Here is a 25,053-nt window from a genome sequence, read left to right as displayed (position 1 = left end):
ACCTGTTAAAATGATCTACTTTTTATCTCAAACTAAATTGAAAGACTTCATGTCCAGGGCCACAACCTTTCCTTCAGAGGTGTTATTTCAGCATTCCCGTCTCTTTCATTAGACGCTCTGTAGCTGCTGTTACATGGCAGGAACCTGTTGACGTAGCCGGGAGTCCTGTTACACTGAATACCGAGGCATTAATGTCCCAGCTCTCCTAGTGGAGGTGTAATTATGCTGTTCTGTGGGAACCGGGGCTCTGGTACCGGGTTTGACCCCATGCTGGCCGGGTCGGTGGGTGCTTGGAGTTTGGGAGACAACAGTGAAAGCGTTGGGGGGGCTGGAAGGTTTCATCAAAACCAGACAGCACCTGTCCTGACTCCTCAGCTCTGAGGTGAAAGCCACGTGAGACCCTCACATTCTTTGCTCTGGCTAATATGTGGCAGCGCTTTGTGTCGCGGCTTGTTCTTGCTCTCTGCTCAACACCTCAGCCTGCAGCTTTCTTCAGGCTAATCTGTGGGTAGAGAAAACAAAGCAAGACAGTTGTGGAGGTGGAGGGAGGAGGAGCATTAGCTTTAGTAGTGGTGGGAAGTCAGATGACCACCAAGTCGACAAGGTTTACATAACCAATAAAAGGTGAAGAAGCTTTCTGGATCATTTTTATGAAACGGTAACAGATCAACATGTTAAAGTGGAAAAAAATCAGCTGCTGTGGCTTAACGCCATCTTCTCCACACGAGAGCCGATTTGAGCTCCTCTTCCTGAGAAGCCTGTAACTTTCATGCTGACACCGTTTCTGATGTTAAAAAGCCGACGTTTCCATGATGCGTAAAATGTAAAGATAAAACGCGAGGACAGAGGCAGGTCTTCTTCCTGCCCCCCCCCCGTCTCTGCATGTATGATGACCTCAGAATGATGTGAGGAACTTCTCCGCCTTCACTTCTATTCTGATAAAACTCATGAAGGAAAACCGGATGGAGCTCCCTCGGTGCCTCCTGCTGGCAGCGTAGCACAGCTAGGACTGATGCAGCATGTTGCGTAGAGCGTTGCCAGCCAGCTGGAGCCGGTATGTGATGAGCTATGTGAAGGGAGAGGCAGATCATGTGAGTCACATTTTCATCCATGTAGGATTTTTTTGTGGACTAAGTGACTGCCTGGGGGGTCGTTCAGTTTGTGGGTGTGAGCTGGATCTGAACAGCCTGATCCCATCTGGAACCACAGGCATTCCTGGCAAACCTCCACCTCCTGTAATTAGACTTTTGGTTAAAATAAAGAGCCGTGTAAATCCAGAAGACATACGTTTATGTGTCCTGTCTTCCCTGATTTAAAAAAAATGCTTACTTTAATGTTTTTTTTCTACACAGGAATTGTGTTGATGAGTCAGCGACTGATATTTACTTATTTTTTTATTTCACCTGTATTTGTACAGGTGAGTCTGAGACACGAGGACTCATTTTCCGAGCAACCTGTTTTAAATATACAGACACTTTAAAACAACAGCAGTTACACTACATATAACCAAGTAACTGGAAAAACAAACTAAAAAGGACATAGGAAGACAGAAGCAATAAAGCATGGAGGACAGGAACAGCCACGCTCTGAAGTTTAAAAGGCTTCAGTCCAGCTTCACGTCCTGTTTGTTATGAGGATCTTTGCTGGAAAAGTCGTGTAGGAACTGCAGGAACAGTGAATGTGATAAAAGCTTGTGCGGCTGTTCAGGCCTACAGGAAGTTCCATACACTGCTAGTAACCCAGTTACACATTTATGAAAGAAAATATAGCAGCGCACCAGCCGGCGTGAGGACAGCGAAGACCCGGTAACCGGAGTTTTACATCCTCCACCACCTGTAAAGAGCCAGCAGCAGCAATCCTGTAAATTATCACCATAAGCACTGCCAGGTGAGAAAGAGGCTGCAGCAAGTCGCTTTCCCACCCTAGATTTATTTCATTTTTAATCTGAGCTTGTTTATATGTGGCCTGAAAGGAAGGTTTTCTTGTACTCTTGGACTGGTTCCTCCCTACTTGTGACGGTGTGACTGGAGAGTTTGAGGTGTGTCACATCACTGACATATTTTAGCTCCACCAGTTTCATCTGGAAACAAGTGTTTATGGGTCGAGCTCTTTAATCTCGGCTAAGTGATAGTGAGAGTGGGTGTGAGTTGGCGCGAGGCTTCTTCCATAATAAGATTAGGTTTTTGGACTGGTCTTGCTCCCTGGTTGCTCTGGTCCACCAAATACAAAGCTCTTTGTTTCACCAGCAGCCTGAGCTGTGCAGCATGTGGAACAGCCCAGCATGCGTTAAATCAGCTTGTCTTACATTTTAAACAGAAGCTTCTAGTTTAATGTTTAGTTAGAGCTTTATAGATTAGTTAAGAGTCTTTCTGGCTGTGATTTGACTACACAGCAGTGCTGTGTGATATTTATAATATCCAAAGCAGAGATCTCCGTGGACTCCATGTGGAACACGAAGTGTGAGTGACAGGAACCAGAGCAGAGGTTAAATAGCTTCAAACAAGGAAGGCGAACCTGGCCGAGCAAATACCTGCGGACAACCTGCTCATCCGGTCTGGCTGAAAGGAAGCGAGGGAGGAAAAGCATGAGGTATCAGTGATGTCAGGGGAGGAGGGGATCTAGGAAAAGGGGGGTGTGGCCTCCTCAGCTGAAACTCTTGCAACACCTATTTGGCTCCCTGAGAACAGACAAGAGAGAGTATTGTTGGAGGAAGCTCTAGCCCTGTGGGAAAGCTAGTCAAAAGGATTCAATACAAACTCGAGAGAATTCCACAGTGAGCTGATAAGAAAAGAAACTGAACCTCTCGGTGAGCCCTGTTATTGTCTACATCAGTTAAATAGCTGGGGGTTTTTTATGTTGTAGTGTCCTTGTAGGAGGTGTTTGGTGTTTGTGTTAATGACCTTAATAACTGGGATGGTTGCTGTGATCTACACAGACCAGCTCCACACTGGTGGATGTGTGAAGTCATATAACTGCAACTACAGCTTGTCAGCTAGTAGGGACTTAACTTTTTTCTCGTGGTATGATGTATAATGTGCTGCCTGATCTGCATGTGTAGTTTGAGATGTTGTGCTTTTACCTCTTGGTTGGCGTCAGGTAAAACCGATTTTCATTTGTCACGGTTTAGCTGTGTGTGTTTTTCCTGACTGAGCGTAGGGAAGGCTTGTTCACTGGCAGGCGGCTCCAGATCTGCTCAGTTAGCCGAGCATGAGTGGAGCAGATGTTTGGTTCTGGCAGGCAGCAGACCTGCCTCAGTCCTCCTGCCTGGCACAGTTGCTCCAGACCTCTGCTTGGTCCCGAGCCTGACGGAGTCCCGTTCAGGGCCTTAGCTGTTTGCTGTAAACGGTGCTGAAAGGCAGGCTGGAGGGGCTGAAACAAAGCAAACTGCTGGCATGCCTGCCTCTTCACCCACATGGATCTCGTAGCTTTGAATGTTTACCGGCCTTTCTCATCAAATTCTTTTTATGTGCTGTGAATCACGTCTCAGTGAAGGTTGGTTGACTTGCGTTCTGAGAGCTGTGTGATGTCTCTTACCACCCTCTTTCCTCTGAACGATCTCTCTCTTTCTCAGTTGTTTCAGTGGAAGCAGCTGGAAAATTTGTACTTCCGGGAGAAGAAATTTGCAGTGGAAGTGAACGACCCGCACAGGTCAGCAGCAGATTATCCACTTCATTTATGTGAACAGATCTTTGAAGTGCTCCTGTTTTAGCTTCTGTCCTTGCTTCACTTGTCCGGCCTCGATGAAGGGTGTCTGCAGCCCAGTGGCCCAGTGTTATCCTGTCGTTACATGACCTCTGACCCCCCACTGGCCTTAATGTGACACTTTTAGCAAGTGAAGCTGTTTTTAAGTCCCAGAGACTGTTTCAGGCTGCTACCCATCTCTCCTTCAGTATTAGACTAGAACATCTCACTGGATTAAGTAATAACTCTGCTATCAACGATGAACCCTGCTGCAGCTGCACAGATTCCCTCCTTGGACCGAGACAAACACTGACTGTCTTGTCTTCTACAGGAGGACAGTGACCAAGCGGACGTTCGGACAGACTGGCCTGGTTATCCACTCGTGGTATGCCAGCCACTCTCTGATTAAAACCATCTGGGTGATGGCCATTAGTCAGCACCAGTTCTACCTGGACTCAAAGCAAAGCAAAGTGAGTGTCTGTTTTTCCCCTGCTCATTCTCCTCGCTCTGTTCTCGTTCTCTGCCAGCTCAGCTGCAATTACGCTCGCACCACATGACACGTTTGAAGCGATTGCATCGTATCTGACGACCTGCACAGGTGAGCCACCTTGTGATCAGGGTCAGTCAGGTCTGTGCCTGCCGGTGGACGTGTTGTTGTTCAGGGACGGTGTTATGGTGAGAACTGAGGTTAGGTGTTAGCTGGTTATGGTTCATGTCAGGGTTAGGTTGTCAACAGTGAAGTCCTAATAAGGACATCTGTGTGTGTGTGTGTGTGTGTGTGTGTGTGTGTGTGTGTGTGAGGCAGGTTACGCAGAGCAATGCTGGAGGAGCAAATAAGAGGCTTCTCACACCCTGTTGAGAAATTTGTGGCAGTAATAAAATCTTCATTTTGGTCAACGTGTGATCGATTTGATTACACGGCTGATAGACGTGCAGCACACGGATCCGTCGGGGCAGGAAGAGACGAGCTGCTTCGCTGCGTCGTTGTCTCGCCGTCGTGTGATGTCCTGTCTGATTCACGTCTCAGGCTCAGGAGATCCCAGACTTCCAGCTACAACACGAGTCGGCTTCATGTTGGGAAACTGGTCCTTCTTTATTATAAAATGAATGAGTATTTTGGCTGTTTTTCCCCTCATCCACAGCTTAGAGGAGAAGATTTAAAGGTGAGGTGTTGAGTCTGGAAGGTGTTTTGTTTCTTCTGCCAACTCAGGAGAAAATGACAGCGTATTCCCGTCCTTGTAGAAGTTCTAAGAATTTGTCCCGCTGCCCTGAAGATGACTTTTCTTTGTCATGCGTGTTTGCTGAGATTCTGGGCCGTTATAGAGAATGGGTGGTGTGTGATGTGCATTTTGTGGGGAGATGGATGAGTGTGTGGCTGCAGTCCAGGGAGGTTTTTCCGCCACCATCTCGCTCAGAGGCAGATGGTGTGTCAGTGTTCATCCCAGGAATAGAGCTCATGCTGATTGATGAGAGAAGGCCAGGCAAACGAAGCTCAGTCATTAAAATGAAATACTCAGCCCCTCCTTCACTTCTCTTTTCCCTCCTCATAATTGTCCTTTCTCCTTCCTTCAGTCAAAGATGACCTCAACCAGGAGCTCAGCAGACATTGCCATGGACCTCACAGAGATCTGTGTCCCGCGGATCAGTAAACTCTCCAATGTGGATGGCAAAGATCCCCTCATAATGGCCAGCAATGGAAGCCTCGTCTCAGCTGGTAATCAGAGAATTCATGAGCAAACGGCCGCTGTTCACATCAGACTGACGAGTGATGAGTTATACAGATTTGTGCTTCTTCCAGGTTCTGCTGACTCTGAAGTCAGCGAGGAGCAGAAAAAAGAGAAGATGGCTGAATTAAAAAAGAAGGAAAAGGACCTTAAAGATACACTGACACAGAAACTAGAAGAACTGAAAAAGATCTGCATGAGGGAAGCTGTAAGTGTCCCTGCCCCTCTCTATTCACATCTAAATGAATCCAAACTGAATGCTCCTCATTTATTCTCTTCGGCAGGAGCTTACAGGCAGGTTGCCGAAAGAGTATCCCCTGGCCACAGGTGAGAAGGCCCCTCAGGTACGGCGCCGCGTTGGGACGGCTTTCAGACTGGATGACCTTTTCCCTTATGATGAGGTTGGTATAGATAATGTTTTGCTGTGTTTGTGTCCTCGTGTCTGTTAGGTAATGTAGCCGGAGCAGAATTATTGCACCACAGTGTTTGTTTACCAATTAAATCCGTTGGAGTTCTGAAGTAAGGATGAGGAGTTTAACGTGTTTTGGAGCTCAGATTACACAATGCTTTGAAGAATTGTTGTTTTAGCTAGTTACCATCTGCACCTCAGTTGGAAGCATTAATATAAACACGAATATGAATTAGCCAGCATGCTGACAGTTAATGTTTTTAGATAAAATCCATGTTGTGTCTGTTAACTCGTCTGGGGATGTTTGAAGTCTGTTTCTTCTACCGTTGATGAGATCTATGTGTATTTGTTGGAAATTCCCCTCTAACTGTGTGGGTGTTGTGTGCGTCCCTACAGGACCCACATCTTAGGAATCTGGAGAGCAGGTTTGCCTTGCAGCAGAAAATTGTGGAGGCGGCCATGAAGCTAGCCAACGAGGACGACCTCTGCAAGACAGTGAAGAGGAAACGGAGAAACAACTACCAGGATGCAATGAGGAAACTGGAGGAGATTGAAAAGGAGATAAACACCTATAGGATCAGAAAGGGAAGGATGCCCACTCAGAGAGCCTCACTGATCTTAGCAGGTAGATCAACTACACTGAAAACTACTTACATACAGTATTTTAGTCTGTGGAGAATGAGCTGTGGTCATGTAAGATTGAATGTGGTGTAATTTTCTGTCCTCAGATGATGGCAACCCTTCAGACCTTAGCTCTCTGTCAGACAGCCTCACTCTGGATGATGGTGAGTTTGCTTGGTATGCATGAATTTGCTCCATCATTCCTTCCTTTTACTGACTCACTTTTTTCTCCCAGATGACGAACTGGGTTCCCAAAGGCAGCGGTCTAGATCAGTCCAGTACTCCCCACGGCCGCACCACGCAGACACACTGGACACCCACTACAACAAAGACAGACGCTCATCTGCTAACGACCAGCTCACAGACAACAGGTATCCCTTTTGTATTCTAAATGTTTGTCAGAAGCTGTGCCCATTCTGGAGGTTAGCAAAATGTTAGCAGAGCAGCATTTAGGCGCAGTTTGACCCATAGTCCAGTCATGCTTTATCAGCCAATGGTCACTAGCCATGTTTACATGCCCTAACAGTGCTAACGGTCGCTAACCCTTTTTACATGCGCTAACGGTCACTAGCCATGTTTACATGCCCTAACAGTGCTAACGGTCGCTAACCCTTTTTACATGCGCTAACGGTCACTAGCCATGTTTACATGCCCTAACAGTGCTAACGGTCGCTAACCCTTTTTACATGCGCTAACGGTCACTAGCCATGTTTACATGCCCTAACAGTGCTAACGGTCGCTAACCCTTTTTACATGCGCTAACGGTCACTAGCCATGTTTACATGCCCTAACAGTACCAACGGTCGCTAACCCTTTTTACATGCGCTAACGGTCACTAGCCATGTTTACATGCCCTAACAGTGCTAACGGTCGCTAACCCTTTTTACATGCGCTAACGGTCACTAGCCATGTTTACATGCCCTAACAGTACTAACGGTCGCTAACCCTTTTTACATGCGCTAACGGTCACTAGCCATGTTTACATGCCCTAACAGTGCTAACGGTCGCTAACCCTTTTTACATGCGCTAACGGTCACTAGCCATGTTTACATGCCCTAACAGTGATAACGGTCGCTAACCCTTTTTACATGCGCTAACGGTCACTAGCCATGTTTACATGCCCTAACAGTGCTAACGGTCGCTAACCCTTTTTACATGCGCTAACGGTCACTAGCCATGTTTACATGCCCTAACAGTGCTAACGGTCGCTAACCCTTTTTACATGCGCTAACGGTCACTAGCCATGTTTACATGCCCTAACAGTGCTAACGGTCGCTAACCCTTTTTACATGCGCTAACGGTCACTAGCCATGTTTACATGCCCTAACAGTGCTAACGGTCGCTAACCCTTTTTACATGCGCTAACGGTCACTAGCCATGTTTACATGCCCTAACAGTGCTAACGGTCGCTAACCCTTTTTACATGCGCTAACGGTCACTAGCCATGTTTACATGCCCTAACAGTGCTAACGGTCGCTAACCCTTTTTACATGCGCTAACGGTCACTAGCCATGTTTACATGCCCTAACGGTTGCTGGCCATGAGTGTGTCTCAAACCGAGCACTTATATGAGTGCACTGGAAGGTAGTGTGTAGGTAGTGTGTAGTGCGCACTAAGCACTTCCTTCTGTAGTGACACTATCGTGGGTAAGTGCTGATCCAAATTGAGCACTAACGTTTTGCACTTACCGGTAGTGACGTTCCAGCTTTTGATGGTGGTTCTTCTGCTGCCTTAATTTACAGAATGAATTTCCAACTCTTGATTTTACTTTGTTTACTCCTTACTTAACCCCATCTGTAAACTTTGTCACATCCAGCGCAGGATCCTCCTCGGGCTGAACATGAATTAGAACGTATGCTTATTTATTTTAAGGTATATGACCTCCTACATGCTGCCTAATAGCAGCGCCGCTCTGTTAATATACTGTTTTTAAGTTCTTCCAAACTCCAAAATCAGCTTAACATACGTGTTTGCATGTCACCATACTTTTATGCTATTAAACGCCTTTTAAAAGGCCTCATTAGTGAAACAAAGAACCGTGGCCTCCACTGTAGTAATCTATCTCAGTAGATAACAATAGAAACCATCAGCACACGTTCATGTGTCTTTGCATGTCTCCCACATACCTTTTAGTATAAAGTCCAATTTAAAACACTAAAAAAACAGCTTTTAAATAAGCAAAGATATCTTAACTGAATGAAAGTACTTTACATTATACATGTGTTTTATTGGTGTTTACACTGATACGTTCACGTCTGCAACAGGAAACCGATTTTACTAGAAACCATCATTTAAAATATGAAATGCAGTAATGAAGATGCTAAAACAGGGATGCAGAAAACATTTTATTTAAACTTTTGTCGCCTCCTCTTCTCCACAGCAGTGTCCTAGCCTGCAGGCGGTAAATGCCTCAGTGCCACTGCTGGCTCGGTGGTTCGATGCCATAGTGACCTACGGTGAACACAGAATGGCAGGTTATATAAAAGCAAACATTATTATGTACTTTATGGGTACTTTGTACATCACTTTAGATAAGCGTCTGCAATCAGCTACGGCTTAGTCAGCGTTACCATGGAAACGGGCCGGTTCTCTAAACCAGCGGTGTTTCCTAATCAGTTTTCAGATCAAGGACCATTTCGTTTACGCCAGAGACCCCGCAGTGCTTAATTTGGAGGTTCAACCATCATGAATAAACATACGGAACCTATAGCATTAATCATTTTTAACACTTATAGTCCATCTACATCCACGAAATCGGCTATAAAACTGCTAACATTTACGTTGCTAACTCTACTGCAGCCTCCAACAAATGATCCGATCCATAACTGTCATCAGGGATAGAAGAGATAAGAAGCATGCTGCAGTTTATATTAGAATTATGATCAAATATCTTCATACTTACAACAGTTGAAAATACCCTCCGCCTGCATCAGTACCGCTGAGTCGGTGGCTGCCAGCTCTGAAAAACTGGTTGAAAGTCCCTCCCCTTCCGCTACGTCAGCAAGATGGCGTCCGTTTAGTGCGTGTAGTGTAATCAGCCTTTTAATCCCAATATTTGTATCCATGTAAACATGGCTACAGTAATGTAAACAAAATATTGCCACTTTATATACAAAACAGTAAGGGAAAAAGGCAAAAGCTGCTAGACGGATCAGGAAAGACGTTTTAATCCCATCAGGGCAGAGATGAAAAATTTAAAACCACAGCTGAGACACTTGGATAGCTGCAAGCATGGAGCTAGTGCAGACTTGCAGATTAGATCCAGAGCCACATTCCTGCTGATCACCTTTTCCCTCCTTCTCCCGCCTCCCCAACAATCTCCCTCCTATCAGCCCAAATGCACAGGCTTTAAAAATAGATGGAAAAGCCCAACATGTCGCTGCCTGTGAAGGAGCAGACAGCAAACCCAAACTGAGAGGGGAAAGGAAGAAGGAAACAGGAAAGTTTCAGAGATCTGAAATCTTTCTAGGCCCTCGCCCTGCTTGCTGTTGCATGAAAACAAAACAAGGATCAATGCACATTGTAACAGCAGCCAGTCAGGTGGAAGGAAGTGCTGCACTCAAGGAAGACTTCTTTTTTTTAAAGATGTATTTATTTTTTATGTTGAGAGTAGCTGAATAAACTGTAATTTAAATCAAAAACTTCTGCCATTAAAAGGTTGAATGCCCTGAAAAGGAAATCCTTATCTGTGTTTCAGATTAAATTACGGTGAGGAATCAGTCCACTACAGTCACAGTGATGCCTTATCGAGCTGCAGCAGCTCGTTTAAACCGGCTTCCAGAAAGCCACGTGACACTCGCAGCATGCCCCCCACTCCCCTCCTCACCCGCAACGCCTACAGCAGCACACAGCTAAGGTAAAACCTCAGAGACGGTCGAGACGTCTGCTCCATCCAGAGTTATCATGGCTTTTACTGTATATGTGAGTCAGAACATCCATTTCTGTTCCATTCTCAGATCGGAGGACGCTCCGCAGCATTTCCGTCAGCGTAGCGGCAGCCTAGAGTCCCAGTCTCACCTCATGATAGATGCCAAACCACCCATACCAACAGTCACCGTCTCCCCCGCCAGACGCAGCAACAGCACCGAGGTCCTTGATGATGGCTCCTCCTACACAAGCCAGTCCAGCGTGGAGTACAGCGTTCCAGGCAACCACGGCCACCGACTGCGAGCTCGCGGCCGCCACAGAAAAGACATTTACGCAAACACTGGCAGCATGCCCAATCTGGCTCAGCCGGACACACGCTGCTATGCCTACCAGCCTCGGGCACGACCCACCACAACAGCCTATTATGTCACCGGCTACACCAGCTGTGGGGAGCCAGAGCCGTACCCCAATGGAGCGTACATGTACGAAAACGAAATGGAAGGACACTATAATGTCAACCCTTCCTACCCCCACACACAAGCAGCTTACCACGACATGCACGGCCACTACGCTTCCGACGAGATGGATGGTTTTTCCCAGAATCCATACGCCACCCTGCGGCCACCCAGAAACCGTCTGACACACCGCAGCACCGAGCAGGTCAGCAAGAACATCCAGAGGGCGCTGGTGGCCGAGCACCTGAAAGGCTGGTACCAACGCAACACCGCACCGAAACAACCAACCTACAACTACGACTATGACCGAGGCTCCCAGCAACAGCTGGGTTATCAGAGCATGCATCCACCATACAGCAACAGCAGCAGGACTGTTTCCTACTCATCAGGTTAGACCGTCACCCTCCCCTCACCCTCTTCTGCACCTTCAGACATCTTTTTTTTAACTGCTATGCTTCTTCTCCAGTGTCCGCAGCCTCTTCCAGTGGAAACTGGCACACCCTCATGAGTGGTCGTGGTATGTCAGAATACGACATGCCGGCTCACGAGTTGCACTCCTACTCTTACAGTGCAGTCGCATACAACCGCTCCACCCACAACAGGTGAGAAAAAAACTCGGCCACAGCTTTTCTCCTGATCCAATAAGCCACTCCCTGATCCTCTTCATCCCCGAGCTAAGTGTTAGCGCTTAATTACCTGATATGGACAGAAAAAACACAGACTGCTGTTTACTTTTATCCATCACACACAACAGTACCGTGGACTAGTCTGTAGACAGTCGTCTGCTGTCCCCCTTAAGAGGTGAAACGATCTACAGACATGGAGCTGTTTAGTGTGACATCCTGGCTTAGCAGCAGGATTAAAGTATCTGAGCTTCCTCAGAGCCTCAGAATGTTTCTGCTCTCTTTAACTTTCCACCGGCCCCTGCTTTCTTATAGATACGGCACCACCCAGCTCTTAAAGGGCTCCTGGCACAGCCCTGATGGCCAGAGGCGCTGTACATTTTTCTCTGCTAGTTCTTCCCCTTCCACTTCCTCCCTGCCCTCCTCCTCCTCCTCGTCCTCCCACTCCCCTGGCTGTCGAGTCAGGCAGGTGGCCGGCAGCCCTGCTCAGCCGAAATCCTCCAAAGGGCACAGGCTCAGTCAGGTAGCTCATAGTAAGTAAACGACAGCGGCCTGAGTCTGAGCGTGTTGCCTCTGTCAGTGTTTCCATGGTAACGCCTTGCTTGCTCATGTTTGGGAGTGAACTGATGTTTGACTGATTCTTTATTGTCATGTATGATGAAGCAACTGCATGGTTTATTATTATTATTATTATTATTATTTTCAAATGTGCGTGTCCTGCTTCCTCTGTCGGGTGGCATGTTTTTGATCGGTGGTCACATTTCTTTGCCTTTTCGGCTCTGTTGTGTCTGTTTTCTGCTGTTCGCCGGCGCAGCACATGCAGACACTCCCTGCCAAGGTGCTGCCATTCACCCATGACCTTTGCCCCCTCTCATGCACAGATGCCCCACAGAGTTTCAGTGGTAAAGCCGTGACAGGATGGCCTGCCCTGTGGGGCCTTTAGAGAAGTTTGGTGCTGTTGGCTATGCTACTGACCAGGAAAATGACCCCCCTCACCCCCAAAGTAAATCTAAATCCCAACTCTGAAGAAAGGGTGAGAAACCAGGAGCTAACCCACGTGGATGCGATGGTGGTGGAGATGTGTGTTATTTATGAAGGTATCACTTGATCTGATTTTGCTCCTTCTAGGTGGGTTTTTTGTGGTGGTGGGTGGCAAAGGGAAAATGTGACCCCTGAACATGGTTGCATGTTTGTCTGCGTTGTCGTTTTAATGGGTGAGAATATTTGACCCTGGGTTTGAAACTGACAGTATTAACATGCCTGAAACACAGGCTGCAGCTTAGGGTGCATTCACACCCGGATAGTCCGGATGACTCGGTCTGATCGCACCTTGCTTGGTTTGGTTCGACTTCACTTTACTCAGATGGACAAGACCGCCTCAACTGCAGTTACAACAGCTGCTTGCTAGGGGGCGATATTCTCCAAAACAACCACTGACCAATAAGAAATCCAGCTCATTGATCGGCCAGGACTGAAAACAGCTCATTCACCACCAGTAAACAAACCTGATCCGGTTTTTACCACAGTCTGTCCAGGATGGAAGCGGGCCAAACAGGTCCCGTGTGAATGCTCCCTTAGTTCTGCTTTACGTTTATCTCCTGATCCAAGGTCAGAGCCCAGGATTAATTCATTCCAAAACCTCCTTTAACCTGGTGGGCATCCTTCTGCTGCTACCTAATCTGTTTCAATCCTGTGTTTGTTGCAGATCTTTCATAGATGTAAACCAAATGGACCCGCATACCGCCAACCAAACACACGCCAACATGGACCCGGATGACCGGATCTACTGGCACGAAGACTCAAAACCAGGAACAATAGTGTAGCTGCCCGTCATTGTGCCTTAGAGACTGAACCGACCTGCTCTTACCTGTTGAAGCAGACACGGACAATGAAGGAAGTTCTTTGGAATTCAGCTTGTTCAACATATGAAGTACACTCATTTTCACTTCCTCTGAATGCAGGAGGACCTGCATTTGAATTCTAAAGATGTCAGATGAGTGTCATAACTGAGGCGATATCACTGCAGCCTAACCCGGCCCCTGGACCTCCAGCGTTGCCTGGAGAGGTGCCAACTGGACAAACCCAGGACTGACTCTGTAAAAGGGAAATTGAGGGTTAATGAACAGGAGTGGGCGACCGTGTTGTTAACATGAAGGGACTGAACTCATTAAAATGAGTAAAAATCTCCTTCCTGGATCCAGTTTTATCACAGCGTTGCTTTAAACACCCTGTTCACTTCCTGTACTGCTATTTCTCACTAAGTACTTCATCCTCCCGTCTGACAGTACTTACCAAATAAGTTGCACCATCTGAGTATTAACCCAAGTCACCAGTTTGATATAAAACTGCCTCTACATGTTAGTTTTAACATGGTAATCTCATCCATGCTGGAAATCATGGGCTGGTGCTCCTCATTTCTCTTTAGAGAATGAGCCTGTATGTATGTGTTGCTATTGTAAATACACTGGTTTTATCTTTTTTAGAGCATTTTAATGTATTTGAAAAGCATGTAATATATAGTCTATGATAATTGTTAAGCTGGTTCTTAGTAATTTGTATAATTGCATTTGTTTGGATTAAAAGAAAGAAAATCAGCGTTTTAATCAGTAGTTTTATTCACTTTTTGTTGGATTTATGTAAAACATCTTGTCCCTCTGAGTGCAGCATGAGGAGTGCAACACAGGATTTACACCCAGTCCAGTAAAGAGAGTAAATGAACATCAGCTGAGCTGCTTCAGAGAATAACAACAGCTTAAAGAGAAAAAATGAGTGAGAAGCAAGCGTGGTCACGGCGGTCGTGCTCACATATAACTGCTCGTCGGTGGAGCGTTAAGGGAGCAGATTGTGGTCACCTCGCTGGTGTCCAGTCATGAGAAGGAAGCAGAAACCCACGTTATGAGCTCTGTTGCTCAGCTCTTTTCTCCTGTCGTGCTGTCAGTCTGGTTTTCTGAAGCTGTAAACTGACCAAACCCGTCTTTAAATGCAGACACACCCTCCAGAAGTTCTAACCTCTCCTGTCATCCCTGTAAATGACAAGCCAGTGTTTATGGTGCCAAACCCTCCCCGTAGGCGTTCATGGTTGGAGAAGCCTTCTAATGCAGCTTCACAATATATGGTGCTGGAAGACTTTACTTCCTCCCTCCTTCCCTCCTTCCCTTCCACCCTCCCTCTCTCCCTCCTCAGCCTGCACATGTTTTCCTGCCACTGAGTAGATTTACTTGCTTGCAGTGTCCCTGGGGTGGGTGGTGGGGACTCAGCCGCTTCCAGATCCTGGTCTTCACCTGAGGCAGTGGGGGGGTGTTTTGTATCCAGCTGTCTCCCTCCGTCTCTGCTGCTTCACAGCAGCTGCAGCCAGACATCAGGGGAGACTGTTTCAGATGAAACTCCACTCCAAGAACAAAAGGCTCCTATGTACCTCTTTCCCTTCATCTACAGCCCCCCCCAGGCTGGGCTTCATCCACAATACTTTTGATGCCAATGGAAAAGCAGAAACTTGTTTTGTCATCAAATATTTGACATTGTTTTTAAATGACTGGTGTAAGTTAGATATTAGAAATACACAGAAACTTCTAAGAAGTATTTTCCCATCATGCTGCGACTCAACCTGCTGCAACTCGTCCTGCTGCGACTCGTCCTGCTGCGACTCCTCCTGCTGCGACTCGAACTGCTGCGACTCGAACTGCCGCGAGACTCGTCCTGCTGCAACTCCTCCTGCTGCGACTCGAACTGCTGCGACTCGTCCTGCTGCGACTCCTCCTGCTGCGACTCGAACTGCTGCGACTCGTCCTGCTGCGACTCCTCCTGCTGCGACTCGAACTGCTGCGACTCGAACTGCCGCGAGACTCATCCTGCTGCGACTCCTCCTGCTGCGACTCGAACTGCCGCGAGACTCGTCCTGCTGCGACTCCTCCTGCTGCGACTCCTCCTGCTGCGACTCGAACTGCCGCGAGACTCGTCCTGCTGCGACTCCTCCTGCTGCTACTCGTCCTGCTGCGACTCGTCCTGCTGCGACTCCTCCTGCTGCGACTCGAACTGCTGCGACTCGAACTGCCGCGAGACACGTCCTGCTGCGACTCCTCCTGCTGCGACTCCTCCTGCTGCGACTCGAACTGCTGCGACTCGTCCTGCTGCGACTCAACCTGCTGCGACTCGAACTGCTGCGACTCGTCCTGCTGCGACTCCTCCTGCTGCGACTCGAACTGCTGCGACTCGTCCTGCTGCGACTCAACCTGCTGCGACTCCTCCTGCTGCGACTCGTCCTGCTGCGACTCCTCCTGCTGCGACTCCTCCTGCTGCGACTCGAACTGCTGCGACTCGTCCTGCTGCGACTCCTCCTGCTGCGACTCGAACTGCTGCGACTCGAACTGCCGCGAGACTCATCCTGCTGCGACTCCTCCTGCTGCGACTCGAACTGCCACGAGACTCGTCCTGCTGCGACTCCTCCTGCTGCGACTCCTCCTGCTGCGACTCGAACTGCCGCGAGACTCGTCCTGCTGCGACTCCTCCTGCTGCTACTCGTCCTGCTGCGACTCGTCCTGCTGCGACTCCTCCTGCTGCGACTCGAACTGCTGCGACTCGAACTGCCGCGAGACACGTCCTGCTGCGACTCCTCCTGCTGCGACTCCTCCTGCTGCGACTCGAACTGCTGCGACTCGTCCTGCTGCGACTCAACCTGCTGCGACTCGAACTGCTGCGACTCGTCCTGCTGCGACTCCTCCTGCTGCGACTCGAACTGCTGCGACTCGTCCTGCTGCGACTCAACCTGCTGCGACTCCTCCTGCTGCGACTCGTCCTGCTGCGACTCCTCCTGCTGCGACTCGTCCTGCTGCGGCGACTCCTGCTGCGACTCGAACTGCCGGGAGACTCGTCCTGCTGCGACTCAACCTGGTGCGACTCGTCCTGCTGCGACTCCTCCTGCCGCGACTCGTCCTGCCGCGACTCGAACTGCCGCGACTCGTCCTGCCGCGACTCGTCCTGCCGCGACTCGTCCTGCTGCGACTCGAACTGCAGTGACTCGTCCTGCTGCGACTTGTCTTGCTGGACTTCGTTCGTGATGTTCTAGTTAAAGTCTGGAGAAACGAGACATTTAGCCATTTACTACGATGGTTTCACTTCCATGTGGAGGAACCATATACAGCTACAACAGCCTGGTACCTCCTCCTCCTCCTCCTGGTCTCCTGCCTGGTACCTCCTCCTCATGCTGGTCTCCACTCTGGTACCAACAGCATCCCACGATGATCCCACTAGTGTTCAGGGGGGTTGAGGTCATCCACCATCAGGAGGTGGTCTCTGATGAACCCACTCTTTGGCGGCCAGTGTTCTACATGGAGATTTCCTGCGATGACAAACCTTGTTTTTCCACCCCACAGCATCACTGCCTCCATCAGAAGCTGTTATCATGTCTTCTCCACGCTATGACTCTACAATGCGCTGACACAGGGTATATGCTCACAGGTGCTGCTAATCACACACCTGATCGTCATCACCCAGGATAAGGAGCTGCTTGGTACTGGTCAAAAAGATTTGGTAGGTTTGTCAAGGGCACAACATGTGAAAAACACAATTCACATGTGAACAAGACTGGTAAAATGTGATTCACATGTATCAACAGTGTGATTTACATGTGAACCACATTTGTAAAACATGTAAAACACATGAAAAACTTATAAACGTTCACATGTGCTCCACATGTTCCAAAACGACATGTGGTTTTTCTGTAGTCATACGGAACTCTGCTGCTCATCCCACAAACACATTTTCCTTACAGATATATCTGTGTTTTAAAGATAAACAAGCTTTAGTGATAATATAGACGTGATGACATGATAAATGTAATGTCGTAATTTGGATGTAATATACATGTGATACAGACGTGATATAGGTGGGATAGAGACGTATTAGACGTATTACAGACGTATTACAGACGTATTACAGACATATTACAGACGTATTAGACGTATTACAGACGTATTACAGACGTATTATAGACGTATTACAGACGTATTACAGACGTATTACAGACGTATTACAGACGTATTAGACGTATTACAGACGTATTACAGACGTATTATAGACGTATTACAGACGTATTACAGACGTATTATAGACGTATTACAGATGTATTATAGACGTATTACAGACGTATTACAGACGTATTATAGACGTATTACAGACGTATTACAGACGTATTAGACGTATTACAGACGTATTACAGACGTATTAGACGTATTACAGACGTATTACAGACATATTACAGACGTATTAGACGTATTACAGACGTATTACAGACGTATTACAGACGTATTACAGACGTATTACAGACGTATTACAGACGTATTACAGACGTATTAGACGTATTACAGACGTATTATAGACGTATTACAGACGTATTACAGACGTATTATAGACGTATTACAGATGTATTATAGACGTATTACAGACGTATTACAGACGTATTATAGACGTATTACAGACATATTACAGACGTATTAGACGTATTACAGACGTATTACAGACGTATTATAGACGTATTACAGACGTATTACAGACGTATTATAGACGTATTACAGATGTATTATAGACGTATTACAGACGTATTACAGACGTATTATAGACGTATTACAGACGTATTATAGACGTATTACAGACGTATTACAGATGTATTATAGACGTATTACAGATGTATTACAGACGTATTACAGACGTATTATAGACGTATTACAGATGTATTATAGACGTATTACAGACGTATTATAGACGTATTACAGACGTATTACAGACGTATTACAGACGTATTACAGACGTATTACAGATGTATTATAGACGTATTACAGACGTATTATAGACGTATTACAGACGTATTACAGACGTATTACAGACGTATTATAGATGTATTACAGACGTGGTAAGATGATGTGAAATAGTTGTAACTTGGATGATGTGATAAAGACATAATATAGACGTAATTTCCACAGGGAATCCTATTGTGTAGAATAGAATAGAAATGACAGACACCATATAGGCGCGATACAGACGTGATTGCGTTAAGCAGGTAAAATGTCAGGTAGTTCTCTGAGCTGATGGTGGAGACCAAGAAATAAGCTCAAAGAAGTTTAATTATTAGAGTAATATGTATAAGAGGAGAGATTCTAATTTAATAAATGATTCTTTAGTTTCAATCTTTTCTAACATAACTGTCATCTTTGCTTTTATTGACTATGAAGCTTAAATATATTCATAATTATACATCATTGTTTTTTCAAGCTTATTTCAATAAATGAAGAGAAATTTGCACAGTGGAGGACATTTCTACTGCATTTGGTCTTTTATGAAGAACTCATTGATGCTGAAAACGAATGCTATTATATAGACTTCTCTAATGAAATCCACAATCTGTAGCAATCAGCTGGTCAGACTCGGATTAAAATGACTATAAGTCATGCCGTGCCCCAGCTTCTCCAGACACATCCATCCTGATCCAGGAAGTTATGGCTCTGATAAGTTATGAATGAACAGCTGGATTAGCCGACATGTCACATCTACACAAGCTGCAGTCATTTTGTTTCAGGCTGAAAAGGAGCTCACATGAAGATTCAGCAGACCGCAAAGGTCCCAGCGGGTCATTACTGTGTCACATGATCAGTCGAAGCCTCCAGACCTGCGGAAGGCTGCTTGAGTTATGAAGAAGCCTAACCAGCTTAGCCAGCTCAAACCAAAGCCTCTCAGACAGCAGCATGCTATCAGTGTATAGCTGTGTAAAATTAACTCATGCACATTAAAGCTCTTATTGCCTAGCAACTTGTGCAAAAACAATCCAGGTTTGTTGGTCACATCCTCTGCAGTCAGATGTGTTTCTGGATCCACAGCTGTGGATAAAAAGCACAGCTTCTTTTCTCTTAATTAAAAGTTTTATGCATCAGAACTTTAAAAAATGAAGATAAAACGCTCTTCTTGTCAATGTTGTTTCATGTTATTAAGGTTTATTTGTTTCAGCCAAGTCGAGCTCTGGCCTCTGGGTCCCTGCAGCACCAGCTCAGCCAGGCTTCATCTGTCACACAGATGGATGCACAGCTGACTCCAGAGGAGTTCTTGCTCCACTCAGTGACTGCACAGTGTCCAGATTATCATCCCTCCACCGCCGTGCTTAACAGCTGTACTGGTGTGCATTACAACCAAACATCTCCACCTCGGTCTGGTCTCTTTAAAGGACATTGTTATATCAGGGCTACTCAGTTCGGTCCTACCAGGACTCAGCAGTCCTGCAGGTTTTCACTGTTTCCCTGCTCCAACACGCCGGACTCAAGGTAAGGTGCCATTGTCAGAACTTAATAGGCTGTTGGATCCATGTAATGGCAACAGAGGCTTTTTCCTGCAAGCCATAGCGGTTCAGTCTTATTCTAACTTTACATTTAACCTGCTAACTGAGGCCTGAACAGAGCGGTGTAGCTCTGCATGGTCTGACCTTGGGCTGCACTTGTTGGGACGGCCACTCCTGGGAAGATCAGCTGTTTTCAGTGTTTTCTACTTGTGCATAATCTCTCTCTCTGTAGAATGATGGACTCCAAACGGTTAGTAAATGGCCTTATAACCCTTCCCCGATGTAAAGGCAGCAACACGCGTCTGAATGCTACTTTAAGTTATTTGGTTAGCATAAGTGTGAACTTAGTTTTAGACCCTGCTTCTGCATTTTGCTTAGTTTTTGTTAATACAACATGCTATAAGAAGGATGGATTTACAGAGTTATAAAACCTGCCCTGATCACTGAAAAGGCTTTCCTTTGCTTCATTTTCACACAGCTGTAGCTTTTAGCCCCACTGAACACGAAATGGAAGCAATTCCAGTTATTTTTAAACATGTAGGCAACGTGCTATTCATCAGTGCAGGAAACGAAAGGAAGGCGTCTTTTTCTACCTCGTCAACGCGCTTCTTCTCCTGCAGCAGAGACACACACCTGTTGAGCGTGCCACCACGCAGACTTGCTCATCGGTTCTGCACAGCAGCTGCAGCAGCAGGAACAAGGCCTCCAGTGTGCCGATGAGTCACGGCTTCACTCCGTTTGCTGCAGTTTCATAACAGGACGAGGCACAGCAGTGAGGGTATGAAGGCTCTGAGGACTCCAGCACTGCTGCCCGAGTCAGAGTGAAACCAGAGCCGCTGGCTTGTGTTCCTGTTTTTTCTTAAACAATATCTCATCTTTTATTTTGAGTTAAGGTTTTACTACTTTTGATATTTTTATATATGTTATTTTACTGTCCTGTTTTATTTATTGCCGTAATGTTTATGTCCTTAACCCAACTCTTCTTAGTATTGTTGATTGTGTTCCTTTTATTTCTTTTATCCAGTTTCTGGTGTTTCCTCACCACAAAGTGCTGAATGAGCCAATGCTTCCCCCGACCATAATCCCATTGCTCTTTGTCTACACACAACCTTTTATTCTCCTGTTTTTTTAATTCTGTAAAGCACCTCGTGTTGCTTGTATTTGTATGAAAAGTGCTACATGAATAAAGCTTTGACTGACTGATGGTATAGCAGGTAAGTGATGGGCTGAATGAAAGGTGCCAACCCGCTCATAGGCTGCTCTGCGCTCCCGGCTCTGTGATCTACTGCAAAGCCATTGATTCAGGGTAACAGGGGGGAAAACGTTGGCTAACCCATCATCCCGGGAGGAGCCGCCAAGATTAAACACCCAACTGGTTCAGTAGGAATCCTAAAAAAAATGTGTTCTGTTTCCAGTTTTCATTTAAAATCCGGACACGGTAACCGGACTGGAGTCAGAGCCTCACTCCTCTTTTTATTTGCATGATCAGGTTGGTCGGTTTCTTATTAAACGTGGGCTGAAGTAAACCGGTACATGGAATTCAGGCCTGGTTTCTGATTAAAAACTGATTCCTTAGTAACAAAGTGGCCTGCAGACATGTGGGGTTGGAGAAAAGTTCCCTGGCGAGCTCTGAGCAACAGAAGATACCCTGAAGAAGAGATGAAGCCCTTCAGTTTACACACTTTCTTTTTAACCCACAGAGGAAACTTCAGGACAGAGTTACTAAAAGCTTTGGAATATAAAGTCCCAATCTCTGGCCTAAACATGGTCGTGTGCATGTCTGGTCAGTCTTTCAGGTTTCCTTCCAGAAAGCTCTGGATCTTTTGGACGTTTTCCTCTTGCTGACCCAGAGCTTCCAGCAAAATGCCCATGGGTGAGCGCTTGAGTCCAGCACCTTCCATCTTGTTTTCCAGTTTGTTCTTCATGTTGCGGAGGCGAAAGGAAGCGTGTGCAAATATCACTGCAGTGCAGATGGAAAAGACACTGTTAGATTTTACATATTTGGCAAAAACAAATCCATAAAAAGTCGACTCAAACCATATCCTCAAAACGATTTCATAATACTTCAAATGAACAGATCACATGGAAAAACATGTCATGACGTCTAATCTGGTAAGATTTAAATTTCCAACTTACAAGTCAGAGGTAGCGTGACTGCGGACATGAAGACCATGACGCTCCCCAGCATTGACATCAACACGTAGCTGGCCACCATGACGGCGAGGACGAACGCTGTGGGGTTCTGCCTCTTCAAGTTACTGATGGCGGCTCTGTTCTCTCCGGCCCACAGCGACCCCAGGACGACGGCCGACACCACGGCCATGGCTGTGATCATCCCCACAGGGTTCAGGAACCTGCAGGGTGATAGCAGGGCATCACAAGACATCCAAGTCCAGCAGATGGAGGATGCACCTGTTCTGTGGTCAGTGGCTCCACCTGCTGGTTAGATGGAGTCTATACAACTCGAGTGTCCTGCGTGTAGCGTTCAATTTTATTTTTATTCCAGTCCATCAGCTTCAAGACATTTACGTGACCTTTGGACTGCATGGTTGGTCCAGCATTGTACCCCTGAAGAGCCATTTTTCAGCCCAGTGCCCCCCAATCCAGGGACGCAGGGGCCACTCACGGCGCAATCTGGCCTGACCCGTGAAAAACAGCAAAATAATGAAAACGCCACATTTTTCTCTTTAGTGTAGTTTAAATAAGAACAAGAGCATTATCATCACCATGGTTACATTTAATGATTTACACTTTTAGAAAAATATGAACAATCTGAAATTTCTGGAAAAAATAAAGTTAACAATAATTTGCTTCAATACACATTTACCTCATTTTGTATTTTATTCATTACATGTATATTAAATATATTTTATTTTCTATTAAATACATTCCAGTCTTACATCTTATATATATAATTGTTAGCTTATTTTATTTATTTATTTTACATTGCTATGCATTTCCACATGCATCACAACTTCAGAAAACATTTAATCACACGTATCTGGACTGAAAAAGAAATGACATGAGGATCCGAGCAACTTCTCCAGATCTAGAAGTTATTTAATGTACATACGTGCACATCTCCACATGTGCAGTAATCCTGACCACCTGAACTGACTCACCTCATCATACAAACTGAAGTCACATCTATTAAGTCAGAAAGATGGAAGTTATCCCTCTTTTTTAAGTTCTTGTGCAGCCCGAGTGTCTCCGAGGACCCTGAGAGGTGCATGAACCCCCTTTGAGAAGCTCTGCATGAGCAGCCTGGACTTGCTTCCCCCAGACACCACCAGGCCCCATCAGATCAGCGTCGGAGACGTTTGAAGGCTGAGTGAACATTTCAGAGTCACTGATGTGTTCTTTCAACTCTTTCTGGGAAGCTTTTCCTTTGTGGGTCGACCGGTCTGCAGAAATGTAAAGTGTGGAAGTAAGATCCGAGGAGGTGGAGCTGGATGGGTGGGGTTACGGTACCTGTTAGTGGTCACACTGAAACAGCTGACTGGTTGGGATGTTTATGCAAACACTGCATCTCTACAATTCAGTCCAAAGCTGAGGAAGAGGAATCTTAAATCCGCTCATGCTTTGCCTGTAGCGAGCACAGAGAGCTCCACTGCTGATGGAGGCAAACTGCATGTAGGACGACGGGTCTTTGAGACTTTTGGATGAGCAAATCTTAAAGCCAGTGCTCCAGGCTAAGAAGCGGTGGGTAAACTTGAGCCTAAATAATGGAAAGAGTCCACAGCACAGTAAATGGAGTTAAAACGGGGACGGGATGCTGCTACCCGCCTGTGGACGGTTGACTGCTTTAAACAATGTTCTTCCTGCCAGCTGCAGGCAGCTGCAGGCAGCTTCTAACTTTTCTGTCAATGACAAGTTTGTTGGTTAAAAATATGTTGGTGCACATCTGCCCATTTCACCAAACTGCTTCTGAATGGAGGATAATATTTAGATGCTCCAGTCATGGAATTTCTCTTTTTCGGGCAACACTGACCTCGCTCATCTTTCACAAAACATTTGTGGTCATTTAGTCTTTTTAAAAGAATTTATTTTAGATGTTTGGTTTCATCTGATGTTGATAGGAGCACGAGATGGTCTACAGGCCACTTCTGGCTTCAGGTGGACCATTTGATTAATGAAATGGTTGATAATAAAACAGACATAAGTTTGTTCTTTCTGCTCCTTTTCAGTATTCCTATTTATTGTGTTATTTTATGTAATTAACTTTGTGTGCGTTATTCTGACATTTTTTGCCTAAATCTTTATTCTTTGGATGTCTACATAAATAACAACTCCATGTACTGGTGTTTGAGTTGTTGTATAAAATAAAAATGAGCCAAATAAGCTTCCAGAGACTCCGATCTAGACTTAGAGCTGTAATTTTCCCATCAAACAACCCTAAAACAAGTAACCTGTCCTCCATCCTCAGAGCCAGCTGATCAAACAGCTGATTTATCACCAGGGAGCTTCCTGCAACAGATGACTAAACAAGGGGCTTATGAGGAAACAAGATGTCATCACACAGCTCAGCAGACTATGACAGGGCATCTCTCACTTTTAGTGCACTGAGCTTTAATTAGAGAACAAAAGCCAGAATATCTGCTCGGGCTGATATTCAGTCTCTGATCTGATGGACTTCCTTCAGACTGTAGGCCAGGCCGTCAGGCTGCAGTCTGGGCTCTGCGGGTACCATGTTTTAGGATAGACCCTGAGCTGGGGCCACGACCTGCACTTTCCCTCTGTTCAGTCCCGTCTTGGTTTCCTGCAGCCCACGTGCGTTCAGGTCCTTATATTTGAATTCATGAAATAAATAGAAGCTATGCTGAAACGTGGCCCATCTGGTTTAGTCTGCCTCGCTGATAGAGAAGCACGTCAGACCGTGTCAACAGGAACAATGCATTACATAACCGCCACAGTATTTTTATTCATTTTAAAGGAAATCATTACAACGCCGCACGCGCAGACCTTCCTTGGTCTTTAAAAAGTAGGTTAAATCCTACTTTACACAAACTTGGCAACAACAGTGAACGAATACACAAAAAGCAACAAGCATGTCAACAGCAGTCCACACATTAAAAATGAGGAAATAATGACTGATTTTCTTACCCGACAATGAGAAAAACTACGATGGCTAAAGCCAGATAATTGGTCTGATAATAAAGAAGGTTGCTGACAACTCTGTTGTTCCATCTCGCCAAATCTTTCACATCCGGTCGCGCGAATCTTTCTGAACCGGGGAAGAAGTCGTCCCACGTTCTGAATGGCGTCAGTTCTACTTTGGCCATTTACCTTTACTAGTCTAGCAGAACACAGAGGACCAGCGAGATAAACACCTGAAAGAGTCAAAACGAAAAAAATC

At 46.1% G+C, this 25,053-nt stretch overlaps 3 protein-coding genes across 6 annotated transcripts in view; 2 read left to right on the top strand and 1 right to left on the bottom strand.

The window, feature by feature from the left end:
- The window catches only part of frmd4ba (FERM domain containing 4Ba), a 64,344-nt gene that overhangs the window by 35,409 nt on the left and 3,882 nt on the right, over positions 1–25,053 (top strand). Inside the window, exons 12-24 of one of the 4 annotated variants that reach the window (XR_006009700.1) lie at positions 3,572–3,648; positions 4,013–4,151; positions 5,254–5,395; positions 5,480–5,613; positions 5,690–5,806; positions 6,211–6,439; positions 6,543–6,599; positions 6,671–6,806; positions 10,133–10,291; positions 10,392–11,146; positions 11,224–11,359; positions 11,696–11,913; positions 13,086–13,679. Coding sequence is in view for 3 of the 4 variants with exons in the window: in XM_041979632.1 (XP_041835566.1) it covers positions 3,572–3,648; positions 4,013–4,151; positions 5,254–5,395; positions 5,480–5,613; positions 5,690–5,806; positions 6,211–6,439; positions 6,543–6,599; positions 6,671–6,806; positions 10,133–10,291; positions 10,392–11,146; positions 11,224–11,359; positions 11,696–11,913; positions 13,086–13,096 (2,310 nt within the window). In the remaining variant the exon portion in view is untranslated. Of the gene's footprint in view, positions 1–3,571; positions 3,649–4,012; positions 4,152–5,253; positions 5,396–5,479; positions 5,614–5,689; positions 5,807–6,210; positions 6,440–6,542; positions 6,600–6,670; positions 6,807–10,132; positions 10,292–10,391; positions 11,147–11,223; positions 11,360–11,695; positions 11,914–13,085; positions 13,991–25,053 lie in introns of those variants that run through there. The other 3 variants (XM_041979632.1, XM_041979634.1, XM_041979633.1) reach the window with 3 other exon arrangements.
- LOC121636991 (keratin-associated protein 4-9-like) lies at positions 14,958–16,257 on the top strand (the record flags this gene model as incomplete). Its single annotated transcript, XM_041980854.1, is given in 3 exon segments — positions 14,958–15,440; positions 15,443–15,920; positions 15,971–16,257. Coding segments are annotated over 3 exon segments (1,236 nt in total), but the record flags the coding sequence as incomplete, so codon positions are not given.
- Positions 21,151–25,052, bottom strand: arl6ip5a (ADP-ribosylation factor-like 6 interacting protein 5a). The gene is made up of 3 exons (XM_041979654.1): positions 24,801–25,052; positions 21,834–22,051; positions 21,151–21,657 (listed from the first exon to the last, which is right to left on the bottom strand). The coding sequence occupies exons 1-3, from the start codon at positions 24,977–24,979 to the stop codon at positions 21,482–21,484; spliced, it is 573 nt and encodes a 190-aa protein (XP_041835588.1). The 5' UTR covers positions 24,980–25,052; the 3' UTR covers positions 21,151–21,481.

This window comes from Melanotaenia boesemani, chromosome 3 (genome assembly GCF_017639745.1).
Source record: "Melanotaenia boesemani isolate fMelBoe1 chromosome 3, fMelBoe1.pri, whole genome shotgun sequence".
In the NCBI taxonomy this organism is placed as follows: Eukaryota; Metazoa; Chordata; class Actinopteri; order Atheriniformes; family Melanotaeniidae; genus Melanotaenia; species Melanotaenia boesemani.
Note: the sequence above shows the minus strand (reverse complement) of the source record. Positions and strands in the feature narration are given on the sequence as shown.